Below are 24,312 nucleotides of genomic sequence, written 5' to 3' on the forward strand. Positions count from 1 at the left end.
TAACTGTTCCTGATAGAAACATCGAACTAATCAGCAAACACATACGTTTGTAAAATTATTAAAAAAACGAAATAATCAAGGAACGAACGGACATCGTGACAATGACTATGTGGGCAGTCGCTAAATGTACCCTGACGCGTATACGTGCGCGTGTATTGTGTCGCCAGACTAACGAGCGATCCATTATCTCTGGGCAAGGCAAAGGGGAGAAAATAGGATCGTCTTATCGAGAAGTCATTTCTGGTAACCGCGGCATCTCGACAAACGATAGGAGAAAGGAGTCAAGGAGAATTATCTAATGAAAAGCGTCAGATGAAAAGAAACAAATTAGATCAACCTCGGGGAAAAGAGTCGAGGCAATGAAAACAAATGAAATCCAACAATTATAGCCACTCCAAATATAGATCTTCTATAGAGTTTCTCATATCTTTCTTTTGCTCTTGCGAGCGTATCTAAAATAAATTCGATAAGGAAATTCTGCGTTACTTTGCTTCATCGAGCAAACATTCTAGAATCAATTTCAACGAGCGTTTAAAAATTACTGAGAAGCAAAGTGCAATGATTGTTTTTAGCAAGAGCGAGTATCGCTTATCGGACGTTGAAAAGCTGAACGGGTCGTCCATGGCGAAGCAGGTAGCGGCGAGAAAAGTGGATTGAAAAAGCGATATCGAAGAGAAGATGGAAAGAAGAAGGGAAGGAAGTTAAAGAGGAGAAAGGAAAGGCAAATATATTCAAGTTAGACGCCTAGACAGCGTGGCAGCAGCGCCGGTATTGAAATAAAAGGAGAGTAGATTCGCATTTGCACGTGCATGCAAGCCACACGGGAGCAATACCTGCTCGCTAATGCTTCCTTTTCATCGGTATGGCGCACTTAATATTTACAGATATTCGTAACAACGATCAACGATATCTGTTTTGTTCTTTCTTTCGCTCTAGATCGTTTTGGAACGGTTACGAGTGTAATAATAAAATACCGACAGCTTTGTTATCGAGTCCAATGTAACGGAGTCGAGGTAACGGAACTCGAAGACGACGCGCCATTTTGTTTTGCGCGATAACAAGGACGCCAAAGAATTTCTCGAGGAACAATTAAATAATTAAAATTATGTTTGTGGATCTGTTTAGTAAAAAGGAACCTTTAACTTGTAGGTGCCGTTAACTCGACTACTCTTTTTATTCATCCTTGAGGAGAAAAAGTACCACGCCACGAGTAATTTGCAACGGGGATACGCAACGTTGAACATCGTTGAATTATAATTGAGTCCCGATAGAGTCGTCGGAGCTCGGCCGCGCGTTGACTATCGGTACGAGTCAATTACTGCGGAGTACGTGCCTAACTGGTCGTGGAAAGTGCATATTACGACAGAACAGAGACTTTCAAAGCGTTTCGAAGAATGTTACCCGCGCAGCGATGGAAAACTCGCGGTATTCCTGCACAGCGGGCGTGTCAAATTCGTTTTGGTCATTGCCATTTACGCCGCGAGCGCCAGACGTACAATTACTTTAGAACAGCGACAAATATTTTAACGCTACGTCTAACGAGAGTGTATTATATCGGTAGAATTAATTTTAGGTGTCTATGTTAATTAAACATTTTTTGCTACCCCTGGTAAGCGAGCCCCTAAGGTCTTGGACCCTCTTTTAATCATTCTGTATACGTTAACCGTGGCCTCAACAGAGGACGTTCGAAGACGTGAAATCTGTAATTTTGTCCAAAAATATTTTGCTTGGCTATTTCCAGGCACGTCCTCGGTTTGATCACAGGGGAAGTTTCGATCTTCTAATCAAGCCCCGAGTTGGGCGTGAACGTTGATTGGGTCTTGTGTTCATCGATCAGTTATTTTATCTTTAACCGTCGGTGGAGCTGGGTCAGTTTTGAAGATTATATCATGTTATATTAAAAGTCTTCTTAATTACATGCTTAATACACAAGGTGTATCGTTTCGGAACCCGCGATTGGGGGCACAAAAACAATGGAGAAAGCTGTGGTCATTTTTGTATCCCGACGATTCTTAATCGCAATCAGAATCGGTATAATTGATTCTATTAAACTGTTTATAAACAATGTTCGATGACTCCGTGTTTCTCTCAATGGAAGACTAACAGGCCAATCTTATGCCAATTGCTTGAGTAATCAATTGCATGAATTATTGAAAGATGTTCCATTAGATGTTGTACGTCGTATGCGATTTATGCATGATGATGCATCGTCCTATTTCAGCCAAGTAGCCAGACAGTGTTCTAACAGATGGATAGTTCCTGCGTGACCTATTGTCTGGCCTCCTCGTTCCTCAGATTTAAATCTGCTTGATTTTTATTTTGGCCGTACCCATTAAAGAAGGTTGCCAACTAATCCGACAAAACATCCAAAATATTTGAAACACGGAGATCTTCGTGACACGAATTCTGCAGGTTCGTATTTAGGCCGAATGGCGGCCATTTTTAACACTTGTTGCGATGGTGAGCAATTGCGTATTACTGGAGTATAAAAATAGCTATAACTTGGGAACACCTTCTAGTTCTATTGCAGAAACACTAGCATGGAAAACATTGTTGTTTTGTTAGTAGATGAAGACTTACTCAACCCTAATCGGAATGTGACTGTGGGTTACATACGTTGGACTAAAAAATAGTTGTCCCTTTACTAGTAGCGACGAGATACAGCTACTATACCTTGCTCAGGGTATTTCCGTCCTTTTTAATCATTGAATCTCATAGTGTAACGGATCCTTGAATTCGTCTCTGCAGCAACCATCGTGAGATATAACAAGATTATAATACAATATAGCAGCTACGACGATTGAAAGTCATATCGCTCTTATTGGGAAACCTTATATTGTTGCTATTAAATCTGAGACTTGCAGAACTTAATAACAATGATAAGATATTGATACTGTTTTCTCCATACAGATGCCGACGATGTGTTCAAGGGGAATAACACTAACACTTCAAGATTCGAAACAGAAGCAGAAGCTCAAGAGTAGTTCATCTACGCAAGAGGAACGTTAACTGCAGTTTAATTTTTAAGTTCTGAAGTACCAAGTACTTAAAATTTCGATACATATCGATGCTTCCTATCGAGTACTTTGATATCGAATCGATGGAACGTCGTCGATAGTATCGTTATCGTTATCGAAAATCGATACCGGAGAGTTAAAACTTAAGATATAAATCGATAGGCGGTATCGAATGAACGTAGTAGGATCGATAGTGAGCGAGATTTACCTAGCGTCGTGGCCGATCCGTGGCGTGCCCCAGCGTGGTCCGGCACCCTCAGCCTCCGAGGCGATACGAACGCGACGCGACGCGACGGCACGTGTACCCGAGGCAATTTCTCCGTCGTTGCGTTCCACGTGTATCCTAAAATTGTCGTTGATCAACTATCTTTTGTTGTCTCCGCGACGCCCACGTTTCCGTCCCCTCTCTCCGTTCGATTCTCGAAACGTGGCCGGAGGAGCGACGCTGCGCGCGTGTACTCGCGCCTCCGCGTTGAATCGCGACGAAACGAGCGAAAACGACAGGGGAAAATTGAAAGGTTGAAAAGGGCGTGAAGCAGGCCAAGAGGGAAACGAGGGAAAGCGTTAAGGGTGGGGGGGTCGGAGGGAAGCAGAGACGGAAAAATAAGGAGTCTGGACGACGAAGAAAGACGTCGGCGACTCGTTATTCGCAAGGAGGAAGATTGCAGGCTCTATTTCTGCCTGTTCGCAATTAGGCGGGCAGCTGATGGCACCGCAGCCGTGGACGACTGACTACGGAGCAGAGAGACCGGGGGGCAGCGATAACGCGGCGATTCTCTGGGCGAGCCGAAGGGGTGGCGCAGAAAGGGGTTCCCCCTGAAAGAGAAGGACGCGCGCAACGGAACACCCGCCGAGAGGTGTATATTAGACGCGGAACGCCGCGACGCCCGGATCAGAAGGAATCTATTCGTGGTTGCCGTTGCTGCCATTCAAGGAAGAGCAGATCAAGGTACGTCCAACGGGGTACCGATTCCTAAACACCGGTAAAACACACGTTTCTACTCGCCTCGTGCCCGGCCCCCGAGTTTCGGGCCCGGTTTTCGAAACGATTTTCCACCGTTCGCAGTTTGCCCGTCGTGTTCGAGCTCCGGGTACGTCCTCGGTGTTCAGTGTCGAGTGTCGAGTGTCGTGTGTCTGAGTGTCGAGTGTCGCGTGTCGTGACCAGGGAACGGAGCGACGAAACCGGACGAGTCGGGTCGGGTCGGGTCGAATTGAAACGAAAGCTTCCTTCGAACCGTAGAGAAACGTAACGACTGCGATTCCCATGTATCTTCTCGTACCGGTATTCGAATTCAGTATTTGGAAAAGAAGAGTAATGCCGATAACGTGATTTAAAGGCTGCGTTTCGTTTCTATCGAGCGACGAGAGGCGAGCCGTACGCGATCCGCGAGGAAAATGAAATTGCGCTACTACCGTTCCCTTCGACGTTCCTCTCCGTTCGGTTGTTTGTGGTCGCGTTCCATTTCGGAGACCGTCAACGAACGAACGGTCGAGCGAATAAGCGGAGCCCGTAGCGCGTGTAACGTCCAGCTGTCTGCCTCGGCGAACGGAATGAAGTTCTGTCGCTTCCTCTAATCGTTACTTTAATTTACATCAATTGCATCTTGGCACGGTCGCGCGAGAACGATATCGTCAGCGTTTCGACCGTGCTCGGGGGACTCGTTTGTCGACGAAAACACGCGCTCGTAGTTCATGCTCGATCGGAAAACTTTTCGACGCTTTTCGGGCACAGGCCTCGATGGCGTCTCGAAATTTTTCTACCCTTGTCGGGTCCGTTTGATGTTCACGAAACTCAAGGACACCGCGAATATGCGCGATCTTGACCCAATGACGAAGGTCGGCGTTAACAATGCCGATGATGAGGCCTGCGCGTAATTCTATCGAGAGTTAGATGGACAGAGAATAGAGAGGGTCGAAAGTAGCGGGCGAGGAAGAAAAGGAGGGAGACAGAGCCAACGATCTCTATCGAATAACGAAGGACTGGTTGTTTATCGAGTCTATCCTGTTTCTTCTTCCCAGTACGAACTTGAGAAGACTATTCTAACTTAGCGAAAAGATGTCTTATAATAATTGTACTGAAATCACAATCGATACCGATACTGGGATTAAATTAGACTTAAAAAGTGTAGATGAATATTACTATTTTTCATTCGTTAACGGGAACCCCTTAGTACAAATTATGTAATTTGTAAGGGACAACAAATATGGATTATAGACAGTAGATATTCAAAGGGGTTGCAGAGGGTTAACTTGGTTTGCTATTGCTTGTGGCAGTGAAAGATGGACGGTATTAGTCAGACATCTTAGTTTCAATTTATGATGGCTCCCTGGGTCGACGCTTCGAGGAATTTCCTTAACGCAAAACTTTAATCTTAATCTTGATCGATAGTTTCTTTTGCTCGAATTGGCAAGTGCAAGAAGAAGATACGTCTACCAAAAACCGGTACTAAAGACTAACAAATATTGGCTCGTTCTTGGAAACTCTAATCGTACAACAAGTTGAAACGAAAATCGTGCTCTCGATTGGTTTCGAACGATAATCGAGAGTGGTGGAAACAAGCGGCCGACCGACCGACCGAACACCGATCCAGAAAGCTATTCTGGGAATTTGCTACGGAACTCGAAGGCGAGCTACTTTCCGTTTTCAGAGAAGTTGCTGAGTTATTTATAGCGTCCCACCGTGGTACGTTTGTCGGAAAAGGACACTCTCTCTTTCTCCCGTTTCTCTTTTCTCTTATTAAACACCTTTCCTTCCTTAGAATCGTTGCCCCAGACGTTCAGACTCTTACGACCAGTTCGTCGGCGATCGTTAATTCGACGCTGCCAGCATCGATCGCCGATTCCCCGGGTCGATCAAGAATTTTTATCGAACGTGGAGCGGATGTATCGTTCTTCGTAACGAAGTCTTCAAGGCGGTCGGTTTCTCGACGACACGGAAGTCATTCGGTCCGCCGTCGATCGTGAACGAAATCACGGACGTTCGAAATCTCGTGTATCGCTGAAAACTTCCAACTTCTTATCGTATATCGGTAATTACGATTCCCGAACGATACGGTAATTTTCCAGTCGTTAGTCGCGAAAGTTCGCCGGATCGGATAAGAAATCTCGGACGTACGAAGTTTCGACGCGACTTAAAATCAAATTTCCACTCGGTCTAATTACGAGTACAGGGTTTCGCGATAGGAGTTTCGACCTATGGCACTGGAGATCCAATAGATCGGATTATTGTCTTTGTTAACACTTGCAATCACGATGTTGGCTCTTAGACTCCCATCTATCATAATTGACTCGTATACAGCGTTCTGAATGAATCACACTATATACATATATACATACAGGGTGTTTGGCCACCCCTGAGAAAAATTTTAATAGGGGATTCTAGAGGCCAAAATAAGACGAAAATCAAGAATACCAATTTGTTGATGAAGGCTTCGTTAAACAGTTATTAACGTTTAAAGTTCTGACCGTACTGAATTTTTTTCTCGAAAATGGGTAAGATTTCGGGGGTATATCTATTCACCAAAAATGATTGTAATTGACCCCCGCACACGAAAATAATTTTTCCAGAACAATTTGAAATTTTTTAATTTAATTGTTAATAACTGTTTAACGAAGCCTCCATCAAGAAATTGGTATTCTTGATTTTCGTCTTATTTTGGCCTCCAGAATCCCCCATTAAAACCCCTCCCAAGGGTGTCCGAACACCCTGTATATATTCGCATACGTCGTGCGTATTCCCATTATAAATACTTTCCTAATGCGATTCTTTCCTCGTATACACAAATATCGTCGAAAATTTCGGGCAGCTTCGGTTAACGAAATCTCGGACGTCCGAAGTTGCGACTCAGACTTCACCAATAATTTCAAATAGCGTCGTATATAGATCGTATGCAGGAGTTCCTAGTCGTGGGTCTGTAAAGTTCGATTAGAAACGAAATCTCGGATGTACCGAAAATCTCGGACGTCCGAAGTTTCGATTCAAGCGTTGCCAATAACTTCAGATAGCGTCGATACGATCGTGTCACGTGTTTCTCGGCAATGTAAAATCTCGGACGTACCGAGAATTTCGTACTTCGGTGGTGTCGCGTATGGATCGTAGAGAATAGTTCCCAGGCGTGGGTCTGCGAAGTTCGATGGCAGACGATATCTCGGACGTCCGAGGTTTCGGTTCGGACGTCGCCGAAAAATTTCGTGAGCGAATCGTCGACGACGCGAGCAAATGGAGTAACCTTTTGGTCGTTAGACGACACGGTGCACCGCGAGGGAACACGCGCGTGCGGAGGTACGTCGGAAAGGGCGATGAGGGAGGGTGGGAGGAAAGTAGGTATCGGGGTAGGGGGGAGGGTGTAGCAATGAACGGTTGCGCGCAAGAGGAACCTAGGCTGATCGTAGTCGTTTCGAGTGGCCGCTTGACTCGTACAGGAGGGTCTTTTAACCGTCCATTCGCGTTAAGTGGTAGTCGTACCTACAGAGGGGCTCGGCCGTAACAGAAAAGGATGGCGAAGCGTGTGCGTGCTTCGCAGCCCTACACGGCCAGTCCGAGTAGTCAGTATTCACCGAGATTGTCCACTCTATCACCGATGCTTTGCTCTTTGCTCTGAAACTGATAAATTTGTGTCCAACCGCGTGTTTCTCTCGCACGTCGACCGTATTTTCTCCGACACGACGATCGTTCGCCGCGCGATTACGGGTTTCCTTTCTCCCGCGGCCGCGAGAGCGTTTTCTCCTCGCGAACGCCTCCCACGACCGAAAGATCGCGGCGTTATCGCCGATCGGACCGATACCGCGCGAAGTGATCGGAGACGGACGCGGCGAGGGATAGGAGTCCGGGGAAAAAATCGTTCCTCCCGGACCCAGGGGGGGCTTTTTGTGCGCGTTTCCGTCCCGACGTTCCAGAAATAAAGTTTCGGGACGGCGTGTCGCGGGATCGGAGAGAAAGAGAGAGAGACGGTAGATGAGAAAAAAAAGGAAGCTGCGTTAAGGAGGATACGTAGAGAGGCGTAGAAAAGGGAGGAGCAGGTGTCGGGCCAGAGACAGACTTGTGTGATTTAGTGCACGACGAATTCAACGATTCGGCTGGTACGAGGAGACTCAGCCAGCCGACGTTAAGCTCGAGCGTGTGAGAAGATTAGTTGGAGCGTGTGTACTGACTGGCACGGATACAGACATTAAACCCATCAGCTCCTCCTCGCGTGTTGACAGTCGTCGATCGTGGCAAAGTTTGCCGTTATGCAACCGAGCCGTTAAGATTTTTGAGAAAACCATCGATTGAAATAGTGACGAGTGCGCGGAGGTGGCCAAATAAGGCCCAGAGACCTTATCGGGATCCACGTATACACCGTTTCGCGGCGAGACCGTGCGACTATCGAGTCTCTCGTTGGGCCCTCTTGATCGATGACGATGTTGTCTTGAGCTTACGACGGGATCAGCCGATTTTGATCCGACACGGTGCTCGTCGAGGGAGATGAAGCTGCCGCCGGCGCGTACAATCCACCATGGGGGACAACGACCGTCGCCGCCGCGTTACGAGAAGCCGTGTCAACTTTGCGATCCGCTACGTGAGTTTCGAGAGTGAATGCTCGCGCGAACCTAACCCGAACCGAGAGACCGACCGAGACGTTCGCGGAAAAGTGAAAGAAACGCGCTCGAAACCGCATCCACCGTAAGACCAGTCGATTTCCCGAGACGACGTCGCCCCAACCGAGGTGATCTCTTGCGTCGACCTCGAAACATGCTCGAGTTTGTTTCACTCAAATATGGTTTCTCCGATGACTGTTTACGGGACCCGTTATTAGCACGAGCCGTTGCTCCCGCTAAGGTGGTCTCTCGCGTCGACCTCGAAACATGCTCAACTTTGTTTCACTCAGATATGGCGACTCCGATGACTCTTCACGACTCCTTATTAACATCAGTCGACAAAGTATACCGAAATTGCATTCTCCAAAATCTCAGAAGCCATTTTTGAAATTCGCGGCATCTAGAAGATCTAGTGTACCCCTCACCCTCGACCTAAATTTCGACGAACTTTTCGAACCGTTTGTTCGTCGGTGAACGCTTTAATCGTTCCCAAAGCCGTGTACAAACGAAAGAAGGAAGGCAAACGGAGGGACATGTGCTCGTGTCGTGGCGTGCGTTGGCAATGTTGGCGTACGGCGAGATTCGAGTACATGTGCTTTCGGTTCGCGTTGGCGTACGTAGCGCGACTTCGCGCAATACGGGGTCCCCGAATAACGTCCGATCATATTTCACGGAATTATTCTCACGAGGAATGTGCAACTTCACGATTTCACGATTCCATTTGAAGCTATTAACCTGTTGCGCCGATGACGCGCGGAACGAGACGTAATCGTTTTAATTGCTATCTGGCCCCGACGATACGTAGTCGGACGTGACTCGTCTCAATGGATCTACTTCGCGTGTGTAATGAATCATTGGCGGATAAAAAAACACTACTCTCGTTAACGAGTCCGCGAGAAGAGCGTCGCGAGGGATCCGTCGCGTTACGCAACGAATTGTTCCACCTTGGCGATTTTGTCTCTTGTTATCTGGCAAAATAAACCGAGAAGCACGCTCGAGGAACGGGAAGATACGATTTCCGAGCTCCCACGAAAATTCGGAGCACCCTTCGATCTTTGAACGGAATCTTTTTTCTTGATCGTGCAACGTCCATTATTGGGAATAATATCGTTGCATTTTAATCGGACATTAGTATAATTTGACATTGAAAATTCTAATTCTATGTGGATAATCGAGTTCCTCGAAGCATAGTCGCTATATGGCGCTTGATGATTTAAATTTTAATTCAATCTCGTCATTTTATATTTGCAACTACTGTTTAACGCTAGATTTACGGAAGCCGTCAGTTCGACGGATGACAGATTCCATGTTTAAAATTGCAGAACGCGTAAATATTATTGTTTAACAACCTATGTTGAATTTGATTGATCCAATGGCGTGAATACACATTCTAATTAAAAAGAAAAATTGTATTTTAACACATTACCGACGGGAAATGAGTATTCGTGTGTTTTTCTAGTAATTTCTCCGATAACACAAGAAAAAAATTTTAATAAAAATGCCCCGTCGTTAATGTGTTAAGGTAATTGTCAACGTGAAAGGTATCGATAAATATACGTGCGATCAATGCCCGTAAATCTAGCGTTAAAAAACAGTATCGAAATTAAATATCCCTCGTGTCTCGGGTTTGCAAACTTCTTGCGTTGTGAGAAATTGTTTTGTTCATGGTACATTTAATTAGATGATATAATTTCAAAATATTCGAGAGAATATTTATTGCGATCTGCTCTAAAGAAGACAAGTTAGGTGTCGTTCGAAAGGTCTTGGCTAGAAGTTGTGCCTTTTCGGGGTTCCAGCCCCCCTCTGCACTTCCGGTTCGGAAGTTACCAATCATTCTCTGTTAGAACTATGCTAACGTGTGTATACATATATATACGTCCACGAAATTATATGCTTTTTAGTTCTTTATCAACGGAGAGAAAGAACATTTGTCTTTGAAAATGGTCGAAATTAAATTCCACCAAATATTAATTGAAATAGATATCAGAATATATTATTTGTACACAAAAGCATATAATCGTACAGTGATTATTATTATTACTGTTTATCACAGTCTGCAACATTTACATTTAGTTGTTTATAAAGGAATCGGTTCGCTGCTCTGGATTGGTATCTCTTGTTTGAGAAATATCGCGATGGACGAAACTTTCACGTTCGATGCTCGCCGAAAAATAGGAAAAGCCTCGGTATATGTTAGAATAAGACGGCCAGTGACGCAATGGAGGCAGCTGTGTCGTTGGTTGATGCAACCGCGACGCGAGTTTACGCGAACGGATACCAGACGGTTTTTAGAGCAGCTCGACGATCCTACGAACGTTTCCAAGTATTTGGGGAAAACCAGCCCGACACGGATCTCGACGAACAATAGAAATTCTCGCTACGCAATTATAGTATTTTCCATGTCTACGATACTCCTCGCGAAAACTTCCACGAGGCGCACTGGGAGGAATATTTTGTTCGAGATCTTTCCGTACCACCGCTCATCTTAATTATGCCCCCTCTCGAGAGGCCACGATAAATTTTCCTAGATTAAAAATACCTCGATTCCATTCTCGTACGAGCTTCTCTGAACGATAGCAATCCGATGGATAGTAAAAAGTATCGATTTATCGATAATTTCGTGTCGGTGAAAAGGGGTCGCGAGAGAGCATAGTTTAAAATAGGTCTGTCGGTAGGAACGTGCATGGCGGTTTCGATCCCCGTACGATTTATGGGTTCGATTCCCAAAAGTATTAAGGACGAGAAAAGTTGCAACAGCGAGGGAGGCGACGGAGGTTGTAGAGGTTCCGAGAGGCAGCGAAGGTGGAAGTGGATACGGAGGTGGAGGTGGCGGAGGTGGCGGAAAACGCCGGGGGAGTTTACAAGAACGCGGGATTCTGATTGGTCAGCGACTCGGCCATATTACGAGCGACTACAGTCCGCGCTATATAGTTGACGCGACTCCGAACATTCACGAGTGGCGCATCTCTCCGCCACTATTCAGCTTCGAAGCGCGACTAGAAACGGCGCTCTCGGGAAAAGAGGGGGCAGGGTGAATTGACTGTGTGAAAGAGAGAGCAGCCCGGAGGTATGTGGAAGAGATTATGAAAGTGTGGTAGATGGTAGATACAATATAAACATATAGGCAGATAAATGGACAAATACGCTGATTGGTAGGTAAATAAGAGATAGATAGGTGGATAGGCACGCGGATATATCGTCTACTCGCTAAAATCGAACGATACTACCATGACAAATTAACCCTTTACGACCAAACGTGACTCTAAAGTCACGTATCTATTATTTACAATTTTGTCAATAGACATCAAAGTATTAAAGAATGGGTATACAGCACCTATTTTACTGTATCTCAGGCTAGAATAAAATTGAAATTTTGCAATTTTTATTTCAATATAAATTTCGTTCAAAACGGGAAATAGATGAAGGGGTCGCGTTTAAATATTTCAGCACTCCCAAAAGACTGCTCTAAATTTAAAAAACTTGGGTTTTTAAATAATCAATTTGTCGGTTCCGTATAACCAATTATTGAAGAAATAATAGAGTATTGTGTTTGCTAAAGTTTAAAAAGATACGTGCAAACATAGTTTGATAAAGTCGACTTGTGAAAAGATTTAGTAATTTGCGGTGGTTGTGGATAGACGAACGAGCGTAGCTGGGTAAATAGAGAAACAGAGATACGGTGATACGAACGGCGTAAAGGAAGTGAAAAGCCAAAGCGAGAGGAGAATCTCGCCCATGGTTTAAAGGCCAATCCGATCGGTTGTTCGGATTGTCACGCACGGCCCACCTGTGCGCGGCGGATCGCGTCGGAGAACGGTTGTCCTTCGATATATCTCGCGTCGTTCGGCCCCGACGGTCGCGACGGTGTCGGAGCCGTAAGGGGGTGGGTGGTCGAGGAGGCGGGCGGGCATTCTGCCGCGCGCGCGCCTTTCTCGAGATCGCGATACCACAGTTCCGCGGTGGTACTTGTCTCGCGTGTTTCCTTCCGCGACGTTTGAGGAATCTCCATCGAAAAAGGAAGTGTTCAGTGAGAAACGTAATCACCGTGAAAATGAAATTTACCGAGGAACCGGCGAACGTGAAAACGAACAACCGTACGCGTCGATTCTAACCGACGGGACGATTTTTCATCCGTTATTTGGCATCGAAGTGAATCGGTTCGACGGGTGAATAATAATAATAAAAAAAAACGATTTGAAAATAAAAAAAAAATAATTTAACGTAGGAAAAAAGGGAGAGAGTGAGTGAGAGTGAGCACGAAGGGAGTTAGAGAGAGAAAGGGGCGGGAGGGAGGGAGGGCAGGGAGAGGAAGGAACGAAAGCGGAAAAGAAGACAAGACACCAGAGGCAAAACCGCCTGGTTGGTGAAAGATCGTCGAAAACAGTGCGAAATTTAAGAAAAGCTGCGCCACGAACGGGGTGGAACCGCGGAGGAGTCGCGAAAAACGGAGGATAAAGGAACCTCGGGGCGGCTAATAAGGGGGAAAGGCGAAAAGACGGGGCGAAGAGCGTTAAATGTAAGTCTTTTCTCTACGGTTTGCTCGTTACTCCGCAAGTGGGACAGTTCAGAGTATCGTTACGCGAGATACACCTTCTCTGTTCGCTCGTTTAACGCGAGCTCTCGTTGTTATTCGTGAGAGAATCGGTAAGTGACTTTTTACTACACCGTTGCACCGATATAATCGACACTTTGCGCAGTTTGAGAATCGACCAAGGGCCGACGAACGTTTTCATTCAGCGTCACTTGTCGAATACTACGGTCGTAACGATTTATCTAAGGAAAAACAAGACGCCGCGCGAAGGCAGAAACGTTCTCCTTATCGTCGACTAAAATACTCGAGTTACTTTTTTTAAAGTCCTGCCTTCGCGCTGCGTTCCCGTAAATTACGTTAGTTTCTGCGATTCTTGCACAATTGCTCTTGCCATCGCTTCGTAAACATTTTCCGAAACTCGTGGTTCGGTTTCCTCGATTTTTCTGCGCCTCCGTGCACCGTAGCGTCGCCGGTGGATCCGTTTCCGTGTTCAGTTTCCCGAATCGCGCGATCGAATTTCACGCGAGACGATCGTTCGCGGCGAACGCTCGTCGAATATCCAAAGGCGTCTGGTACGGAAAGTTTAAACGGAATCGGACGTGGACGAGCGTTGAATTCGACCATGCCGTCGAGAAGGTTAACGAGAAAGAGAGGGAAGAAGCTCGGGAGAAGCAGTGGAAGCAGGGGATCTCTATCTTTAGAGTTCATTCAGAGAATCTTTTACTCAGGGCCGACGAGCGAGGGCCAAACACGAGTTGACTCATGCTTGAAAGACCAACATACGAAGAGGTGGAGGAGAAGAGAGAAATTCAGCAGTGTTCCTACGCCGGGCAGATGTATCGTTTTTGCTCGGACACGATTCGAATCGAGTCGAATCGAATCGAATGGAGAACGGAAGGGCCGCCTGAACGGCCTCTCCAAGGGAACTTCTATTTTAAGATCGAATAGTATTTTTCCTAGAATCGTAGATCCCCGAGCCGGTCATAAATTCGAACGACAAAAGATCGTAATCCCCCAGCATCGTCGAGCATCGTTTGTTTAACGTTTTCGTCCGGAGTCGTCGCCATCTTGGAAAAAAGACAGTACGTTATCCAGAAACTCGTTTATCTTCGAAATTAGTTATTTATAGATTCTATCTAGTAGTTGACGATACTTACATTTCTAAATGTATAGCAGATAGCTTGTTAATATAATTTTCGAATCTTATGGCACTTTCCAGTTAATGAATTATTTCGTACTGTTGGTCCGACTTGGTCCTCGAGCGTCATTGTTAGGTGCAAACTAGCTTCGATCGTTGCTAATTCGGAGGAATGTGTCAATTGGACGTGGAATATTCTACGAACACTATGTTTGGATAATAGTTTTGAGCTTCCATCTTTTTAATCGTCGATTCACACGATTCGAAATTGAGACCAATGGCGAAGTCGTCTTATATTCTACCCAGAGTTTCTCTAGCTGTCCCAGGACACGTGTGCTCGAATTCGGTAGATCGTTTATACCTCTCGCGATAACGTTTGCAAGGAACAGCTTTACCAGCCGCGAGAACTCTTCTGTGTTTACAGTTCGCGGAAATCAAAGGTTCAGAATAACGCGCCAGCTATCGCGCCAGTGACCATCGTTTGCATTCGACCAGTCGTTGATCGCGTTTAATCGCCCCTTAACTATTCAATATTTCCAATTCAACGCGATAGAATTTGATTGAATATCGAGAAGTTTCTTAATTAAAAAGTTTAATAAGTATCGAGAAGAATTAACTATGAAAATTAAAGTTTCGAGGATCGCGAGAAATAGGTGGACAAATATACTTGAGATCTATTTTACGATTTGATCACAAGAAATCCATTAGGAATCAACGCGACGGGCGATTCTTGGCGTGCGTGGACAAACCGGAGAAATACCTGCGCGCTTATCGAGAAAGAAATTAGCAAAGATAAGAAACGGCAACGGAAGAAGTCGTAGAAAGAGTAGGTGGAACGCGAAACAACCACCTGTAGCTGATGGCGACACGCCTCTCAAGAAACTCGCGCGTGCGTTTTCTCGCAAGCTCCAACCGTGGCTTGCGAACTTTCAAACCTCAAAACCCTCGATTCGAGCTTACCGCGCCGTTCGAATGCTCCAAAACAGGGCTCGAAGCTTAAAATTCGCTTCTGGGGATCCGTCTTGGGACTTGACGAATTTCACGTCTCGTTAAATTTGCCTGATTTTTGGAATTAACGTTGGAAGGAAGCTGTCTTATCTTTATTTACTAAACCATCCTAATCAAACGCGGTCCAAACCGTTACGAGCTCGAAGAACAGCTTTGAGAATCTGTCGGATGTGCACTTGACTATTTCTGAGACTCGATGTAACGGATCTCGGTATGGACCGTGTTTGATTAGGATGGTTTCGTAAACAAAGATAAGGCTACGTTCTAAGATTAATTCTTCAAGATTAATTGTTCAAAATGCTGTCACGAAGACTCGCCTCGTATCCGGCCGGAATTTTAAATTTTCCCGCGTAAACTTACTCGTACTTTCGATCAATTAGAAATTAATTATCATTAATACACTATGTCCGGAACAAATGCCATTTTAGTCAAATTGCTTGGTCTTATTGCTCGAATAAAATTTGGAAATTAAAAAATTTCGGGGAAATCCCAAGAGGCCCCACAGACGCCATCGGTGAGGCAGCCTGTATTTCGAGCGTCGGCACGAACAGCGCTTCCTGTTTGAAAGGAGACGCGCGAAGACGCGAAAGAATAACCCGGACTCTGTGCAGTATTTACCCACGATCGCGATAGTTGGAAAGCGTGCGCGAAAGTTGCGTCACATCCGCGGTCTGAAAGCGATTCTGGAAACGCGTCTCGCGGATCCGTAAACACCGGCGTGTCGATCTTTTCTTAGACCAACGGCCGCTACGATCGTCGAGTTCGTACGTTCCCTCGAAACTATTTAAAGAGAACGGAATGCATTTACCACTGCGGGCGTTTTACAACGGTTCGTGTTACGAGCCAAGCCGGAGCGGCGATTAATCGCATTAGATCGTGACGCCCGCCTTTTCAAACAGCGCTCGGTCCTCGGTGTTTGATTTTAATCGCACCCCCTTCACCCGTTCAAAAATAGACTCGAAAGCTCGTTAACTCCGCCGTATTTGCGTCTACGTGTGACCGTTTTAATCCGCGGAATACTCTGAAATCCGTATAAATAATATCGGTACTTCCATCCGAGTTTAGTCTAGTGGTATTCTTGTTTATCAGCTAGTTTTTATTCCTCCTAGAAATTGAAACATATATTTATCTTAAATCGAGATTTTACAGTAAAAGACAATTATATTACACCTAAAATATACTTACAAAGAATATCGATTTATTACAATACTCTGTATAATTTTATACAGATCCTTTTTCACTGTTAAACAGCATGAGAACAAGGACACGTTGCGTTAGAGTATCCTGCACGAATATAACCTGCAAAGGTTAAAATCTCCGACAATAAAAAGTGGCTGATAAAAGAAGAAACCCACCAGGGACTTACTTTTGGCTCCCCATTGTATCGCAAAAGTTTAAGAATTATCCCGATAATGTAACTAAGAATTTTGGTCGAGTAAATAGACCGATATTTGCATCGATGCAATAGGGATATTTTCCGATAACGTTAGATTAACATCTGGGCGAGAAAAGATGGCCGCCCGGCGGTCGAGGCGTTAAAAATGGTTGGAAAATCGGTCGGTAGCGGAGAAAGGAAGGGTGAGTGGCGACGACAAAGATGGGAACGAATCGGAGAGAATCGTGTTCGGTTATCGGAACGGAGCAACAGCATACGTAGAGCGAAAACGCGCAGCAAGTCGCACAATGCGGTGAAGCGAAACGAGAGAAGCGAAAGACGGAGAAAGGCTACGCAGCTCGTCGTAATGCGAACCATAGGACGCCAAGCTGTCTGCCCTGCCGGAACGCTTGCTTTGCCCCACTACACTGTTCGAAGCTAATGTCCAATCGCGACGTTGCTGGCAGCGGTGGCTGCTTTTCTCTTGTTCTTGTTTTCTGTGTTCGTTGCGTTTGTTTCTGCTTTTGCTCCTGCTCCCGTTTCACTGTCTCCGGACGTTTGCTGCCCGCGTTCGTGTCCGCCATTGCTTCGGGTGGTACCGTTGCCTTCGTCGAAACGTTTTCACGGTTTCGACGTTTAAGGTTTTACCATCGGTTCGCGACGTCGTCGTTTCCGTTTACGGTCGCCATTGCTCTCTCTCGCGACGTCTATTTTCGTAACGACGAAACGTCGATAGGATCGGCCGGACGATGAAACGGCGAACGTCAGCCGAACGACGATGGAATTACCGAGAGACGAAGAGAGGGGGAGGGGGGCTTAGAACGTAACGACGAAACGATGACCAGAACCGCGATAGAAGCACCGACCACCACAGAGCAGGCTTTGTCCTACATATGCGAGATAGCAATGTACGGTCTTGCACTTCTCGAGTCTAACCGGGCGGCCTGACCAGCCGGATCGCGTAAATAAATCGTGTGATTCTCCCCTCGCCGGCTTCCTCTTAACCTCCCGAGCCTGGAGAACCATTCCGAGCATACCGAGAAAAGAGACACGCCGGCCACTAACGCCGGGCAAGGTCTGGAGAAACAGTAGTCCCTCTCTTTCTAGCCACGAACGACGCGTATTCTTACACGATCGACGCGCACACTGAAAATCGTCCATCGCTCTCGCGATGTGCGCGCCACAATTTCATTCAAATCACCCGTTCCTAGCATAACCGAAAATACCGCTAAAAATTGATATTCGACATCCGTAAATACATTTACTGGTAGTGTTTTCGTTACATTACAGTTTTCAGGGTCCTCCAATCTTTAACACTAGGTTTACTAGGTTAATACTAGATTCCAAACTTAACCTTACAGAACTCATAAATATCGTTTGTTAGCCATTTACGTTGAATTCGATTAATATAGTGATACGAATATATATTCTAGCTGAAGGAAAAATCATATCGACATAATGGGTTTCAATAAAAACATCCAGCCATTAACGTCAGATTTACGATCCGGATGTTTCAATTATTTACAATCTTAGTAACCTCATAGGGAATTCATAGCATGGTTAAAGAAATACCGGTAATTATAGCATACTAAAATATATTTTTCGAGTAAATGAAAATCGAAAATATGAGTCTCGAGCGTCCTCGAGAGCTCCATCAGGAGTGTTTGTCCCCTTCGAGGCGCGTCGCGATGCTCGTCGACGCACTCTCGCGCCGTAATCGGCACAAAAGATTCGACGATAGGAAAACGGAGACACGAGGGAGAAAGAGGGCGAAAGAAAAGGCGTGTTCGCGCGTATAAAGCTCAATCCGAACGACACACCTGTTGAACATTCCTTTGCAAATACCCGCGCGTCGACTACGTGCGTTACATACGAAGTTGCATACGGACGCAGCTGTGCTTGGCTCGCCTTGGACACGAGCTCGTCATGAGAAACCTCATCTGTTCGGCGAATTCCATGGAAATAAGTTTCGTCGATTGTCTCTCTCGAGTTCCGTGAAATTTTCCTGCTCTCGCGTCTCTTCGGGACCGAACACCTCCGCGTTAATTACATTTATTAAGTTATTTGTACCAAAGAGATCGAATCGATATATTCTTAAAGAAATCTATACTATAGATATATAGGAACGGAAGATAGATCGAACGCTTGCGAGAGAGACAAGAGCCCGGAGCCCTCTGGTGGCGAGTACGGGGAGGTGTATTTGTCAGGACCAAAGAAATTGAAACGATAAATTCTCAAAGAAATATAATGGAAATGTTTCTTCGTTCTCAGGGATGTTTCCGCGCGTTGAAATGCCAGTCGCGCGCGTCCATTTTTGCCGCTCGCCGCGTTCGACGAATATTCGAGCGGGGAAAAGTTCGACGAGCCCGACCTAGCCCTGAAAGAAAGCATACGTTAGGCGACCGGCCAACGGGACGACATAGGAAGCCTGGTGTTTCGCAACGAAAGGCACGAATTTATCGATCACGAGTGCGAACGACGTCGGCCGATTTGCCGATCTTTCAAATTCTATTCTTATAAATGGTTCAAGGTCAGTCGACGTTAAGCTCGACTTGTCCAATTGCATCAGTTGTTCTGTGCTCGTGCGATACACGCGGCAAACGAACAAAAGCGTGTCGCGCGGCGATGGTAATCGCCCTCTGCTCGATCGAATTAGCCCTCGGAATCGTGCAACGGACTCGTTCTCGCGTACGACGAAACGTATTTTCGTTCGAACGGGAGTTTTCCGAAGTAAAAATTTTCGGTTTTTAGTCGTCGGGTAATAAAATTCGCCCCGTCCGCACCGGCAGTTCGAATTGCAGAGATCCGGTTGCGTCGAGGAGCCCCCCGGAAATCCGATCGCACGCGATAGGAAACGATCGATAATCCAGGGAAGTTTATCGGAATTGCTTAACTCTTAATCGTCGGCTCGCCGTCGGCGTAGGTTAATAGGACTGTTCTTACGTAATTAACGCGAACGATTGACGTCACTGAGCTCTTCTATTTATGTAGCCTCTCTTCGAGTAACCGACGAATCGCCATCGTAAGCATTTCAGTTTTTTCATCCCGTCGGGCGATTCGACGTATCCGCGACGTTTCCACGGAAACGAATGACGCCACGAACGTACCCTCTTTTTGCCGCGGCGTTGTCTCGCTCGGCGACGACGACTTTCATGCGAACGCGGCCGTAGGTTCGCGCGCACCTCGCGATCGGAAACGTTTTACGATCGAACCGCCCAGAAAGATTCGTTGCGTGGCGGGGAAATCACCGACGACCATAATCGATAGCGGTGAGTCGAAGAACGATGGTCCCGAAACACACACTTTTCAACGAAGAAACGACTGCTACCTTTACGCCATCTTCGGTGTTCGTAAATTAATTTTAAAATCAATTTTCTACGAAGACGAACGACACGATTTTAGCGTCGAAAGCGTTCGATATCGTGTCGATTATCGTTCAACAGGTTTCGAGACGAATCGATTTTCCGGGTAGATTTAGTTCTAGTTGGGTCTTGTTTCGCTAGTCGTTGAAAGCAATCGATCGTAGTTGGTACACGCTCGCGTTTCTTTCCTACGGACTTATGGTTCAACAAGTTTAATAAGATCCTCGAGGTAGCGGCCTGGGCGTGGATAAGTGAGTGGCAGGGATCAGACCGGACGATTAGGCTATCGCTCAAGCCTCGTAGCCTAGCCGGCGAGCGCCATTTTTGTTTCATTTCGTTACGTCGGGATCTATAGAAGCTTTTGGTGTTTTATAAATATTTCGAGACTTTGGTGTTTCGAAAAGCAATGGTAATATTGAATATTTTAAGCAGAGCTAAACTAAGCATAATTGTGTCTACGATGTATCTTATTTATTGTGTCAGTCTGTTAGTTTCTATGTGTGCAATTGTACGAGAAATAGAGGCGATAAAGTAGAGAAGCGTAGAAGCAACGAAGAATGCGGTAAACGATTAAATGAAGATCGCACGTGGAAATAAATTAATCAAGCCAGTTATCTAGGATGACAGAGGGAACAGAGCAGTTGAACGAGTTTAACGAGCTCGGGAAAAAGTCAGCGTTATCGCATAAATTATTAGCCGGCGACGATCAATGCGCTTATTAGCCACAATGATCAGGCGTTTGAAAGATCCGTGGCGAAATAGCGAATTCTAAATAGAGACGCGTAGCGAAGGAATCTGCAGCATTGAAATTTATAAGTCGCTGCACAGAAGGAACACGGAATTGGCCATTAATCACTTTAAAAAGGAAGACTGAGTCGACGATCGATCCGCGTGTTTCCACGGACTAAAGAGATAAATGATTCGAAATGAACTCCAGTAATTGTGATCTCTTCTATTCATTGACGTATTCAATTTGTATCTCGCGAAACGTGTGGAAACGTCTGTTGAACTCTTCGAAGCAAACAATTTCACTAGGCTTGAAGACTCAATGGAATCGTTACACGTTTCAGTAATTATGTTTAGAGATGCAATAAACGTCCAAGGTAGTTCGTTTTGATAAATAGGAATAATTTGTAAATAGATACGAGTGGATTCTACTAGTGTGGCTTATTTCGATCCTTAAATTTCTAATACAAAGAAAATAAAATTTCGATTACTATTCGATATACTCGGCACTGAGCCATATAATATATTTTCGGCAAAGAATTTTTTTCTCGAAAGTGCGTAGGAATTCGGGGGTATGTCTATTCACCAATAATGATTGCAATTGATCCCCGCGACTGAAAATAATTTTTTTAGAACGATTCGAAATTTTTTTTTTCCGCCGAAAAATTTAGGCATCTACTACTCACACCTGCTATCGATTTTTTTTAAAAATTCGTTTTTCATTTTTAATATTAGGGTCTTGTGATATTATGTGTATACTATAACTCACACCTGCTATCGTTTCGAAAACAATGTCCACGACTGTTTCCTTGTTAGTAGAGTAGAAGCAACCATTTTGGATGGTGTTTGTTCGTCAGTTTTCCACCTCCTTTGTCGAGTCTTTCGTAGTCTTTTACTATGGTCTATTCTGATTTTTGTAATGGGGACTTCGTAGAGTAGGAGCAACAATTCTGGATGCTGTTTGTTTATCGATCTCTTCACCTGCTTAGCTAGGTCTTGCATAGTCGTTGGATGAAAATGGAAGGCAGTTCCGGTCCTCTGCTGGTAATAGAAATTTTTGCATGTAGGATGGTGGGGTGGTAAGGAACCGCGATCGAGAAGTAAGAAACGTAGATCGTGGAGGAAGGTGGAGGTGGAGGAGGAGGAGGAGGCGGAGAAGAAGAGCTCGGATTCGCATTTGGAATCGCATACAGGCTCCCGCTTCTGTCGACTCAGCCTTTCCCTTCTCGTCGAGGTTACAAACAGCATCTGTACACGTCAGAGCACACCTGGGTGGTGATCTCGTGTATTAAATTATCGTCGTGTTGATCTTACAAGCGAGCGGGAGATCGTTAGTTTTGCTCCAAGATCCCGCGATCGAGGACGCCGAACGCCTCGATCCTCCGTCGTCCGTTCAACCCGCCTATCTCTCCTTCTCCTCCGAGTTCCTCGGCTTCTCCCGACCCCGTCGTCTCTCCCCTCGTCCCCCCTGCCAACCCTCGCCCTCCCCTTTTTCTCTCTTCTCTCTGTCCCTCCTTTTCCTATCCCACCACTTTGATCTTCGATCGTGACCAGATAACCAGCACTTTCGCGGCACTTTCAAAGTACCTCTAGCTACGTACCCGGGGAGAGCCTACCCAGAAAGTTCTCGAACCTTGTCCGACTATAGATTCTTCGATATCCTTTCGTCTTCTTGCTGTTCGCTTTCCAGCCTCGACCTCTGTTTAGGTATTTCTCCGCAACACAAAACGAATTCCTTTCTCTTCTCTACGGCGCTGATCCTGATCCTGATCCCGATCGAGCGCCTCCGCGGGTTATTCGCGTCTCTCGAAATAAATCCCGTTGGTTTTACCCTCGATCCGAGACAGTTTCCCACGCGATTCCAGGAAAAGGGGTAAGCCCCCGAAGGTGCGTTTAGGCGAGCCACGTAGATCGATTTAAAGATCAGTGACTCTCGTTCGGTCCCGGCCGCCTCGTTGTCGCTTGATTTACGACTCCCATCCTTTTTCGAGCCTCCAACGACTCAGCGCCTATTTCTTCGTCTTCATTTTGCCCCCGCGTCCCTCCCCTCCTTGCCCTCCCTCCGTCGTTCCGCTCGTCCCTTTTCATTTTATCCCTCCGCGGCGGCATAAGCTCGCGTACCGCGAGGCACATGTTGCATACGCGCCCGGAGAATATCGGTGGCGGCCAAGTGCCTAATTAGAGGGTTCCGTGTCCCGTCCTCCATTCTCTTCTTCACCGTGAACTCTCCGTACGTCGCTTGATCCCCCGGGTTCCCTTTTTTCTGGCTCCCTCCTTTCTTCTCTTTTTTCCCCCTCTCTTTTCCTCCTGCCCCCACCCCCGCCCCTCAAGGATGATTCTAAACACCGATTTCCACCTCCGTCTATTTCTGCCCGCCTACCCCCGCCGCCCCGGTTGTCCCCGGCTCTGTACCGTTCTCCTTGTCACGCGCGAACGCACGATCGGTACAGGTAAAAAGGAGAATCCTATTCGGAACAACCGGGGCGTTTGACGAGGTCGGTTCGGTGTGCGGGCACGCACACCGTGGCCGCGGCAAGAATATCACGAGAGTCCCCCTCTACGTCCTCACGGCGGGAGAAGAGGCCGGGAAGACGGCCACGGAGTCGCGTGTGTACGGCGGCGTACCAACGTAGCGGGAGAGACGGACAAACGCTTACAAACACGCGCAAACACACGGAGAGAGAGAGAGACCGCGCGCCGCGAGAGTGCACGCGGTCCTAGCGAGAGAGGGCCCCTCGTGAGCTCGTCGAGCAACTCCTTCTCACGATTGAGTCATCCGGCACAGGAAAAGGACCACCTGGTGAGGAGAGCCAACGATGTATCTAACGATATAGACCGTTTCGCCCTCGTGGCTCCTTCCTCTTATCCCCGTCGACCGAACTCGATTCGATTCGACTCGACTCGTCTGGACGTCGTTCCTCTTCCTTCTGCTCCCGGCTCCTTCTCTTTCTACGTCGTCGATTATTACGTTCGATGCTTTTTGTAATTTCGCCGTACCCCGAGGGTCGTTCGATAAGCAAACAGAGACAAACGAGTCGCCAGAGTGGTCCGAATCGCAGGACCGACAGAATTTCGACTTTTCGCTCCGTATCGGTCGCACGAGGTTCGACCCGTCTGTTTGTACGATCCTTGTTTCTTTGAAAATATTTGTACCAAATTTTCTTCATCCCTGGGGGAACAGTCGCACCATAGCTGTGGTATCGACATCGTAGTATTTTTAGTTGGAAATTAATACTCTTGATGGACGATTGCAACGGAATCCATCAAGAATTATTATACAACACTATTATATTTAGCATCTATTAGAAATGAAATTTGAATCTAAATTGCAGATCCACTCTCCCTGTGATCTGAAACGTCCACTGTTAAACTCGTTGAACCTCGACACGATCCAAAGCAATGGGGGTTCTTCGAGGTCGCTTTCGGCCATTTTTTTTTTGGGGACGAATCTTTTAGTCGTCATTTTGCCCCAGACCGGCGTTCTTGTTTCTTTCCATCGGTTTCCGTGGAACGAGGTTTCTGGATTCTGAAAGGTCGAGCAGCCGGGGGACGAAAATCGACGAAGAGATCCGTTTTAA

General features: G+C 46.3%; 2 protein-coding genes across 15 annotated transcripts in view; one reads left to right on the forward strand and one right to left on the reverse strand.

Annotated features, from left to right (window-relative positions):
* The window catches only part of LOC143345874 (peroxisomal leader peptide-processing protease-like), a 43,358-nt gene that overhangs the window by 4,056 nt on the left and 14,990 nt on the right, over window positions 1–24,312 (reverse strand). Inside the window, exons 1-2 of one of the 6 annotated variants that reach the window (XM_076773466.1) lie at window positions 7,483–7,562; window positions 3,226–3,360 (exon numbers count right to left, since the gene is read on the reverse strand). The exons of 4 other annotated variants lie outside the window; for them this stretch is intronic. The gene's annotated coding sequence lies outside the window, so the exon portion shown is untranslated. Of the gene's footprint in view, window positions 1–3,225; window positions 3,419–7,482; window positions 7,563–24,312 lie in introns of those variants that run through there. One more of the 6 variants, XM_076773456.1, reaches the window with a different exon arrangement.
* Window positions 3,609–24,312, forward strand: part of Itp (ion transport peptide) — a 32,019-nt gene continuing 11,315 nt past the window's right edge. Inside the window, exon 1 of one of the 9 annotated variants that reach the window (XM_076773635.1) lies at window positions 3,609–3,966. Coding sequence is in view for 2 of the 9 variants with exons in the window: in XM_076773615.1 (XP_076629730.1) it covers window positions 8,513–8,575 (63 nt within the window). In the remaining 7 variants the exon portion in view is untranslated. Of the gene's footprint in view, window positions 3,967–4,014; window positions 4,109–7,310; window positions 8,576–10,791; window positions 11,662–12,285; window positions 13,111–16,825; window positions 16,850–19,644; window positions 19,669–24,312 lie in introns of those variants that run through there. The other 8 variants (XM_076773655.1, XM_076773615.1, XR_013080358.1 and 5 more) reach the window with 8 other exon arrangements.

Source organism: Colletes latitarsis, chromosome 2 (genome assembly GCF_051014445.1).
Source record: "Colletes latitarsis isolate SP2378_abdomen chromosome 2, iyColLati1, whole genome shotgun sequence".
Taxonomy (NCBI): Eukaryota; Metazoa; Arthropoda; class Insecta; order Hymenoptera; family Colletidae; genus Colletes; species Colletes latitarsis.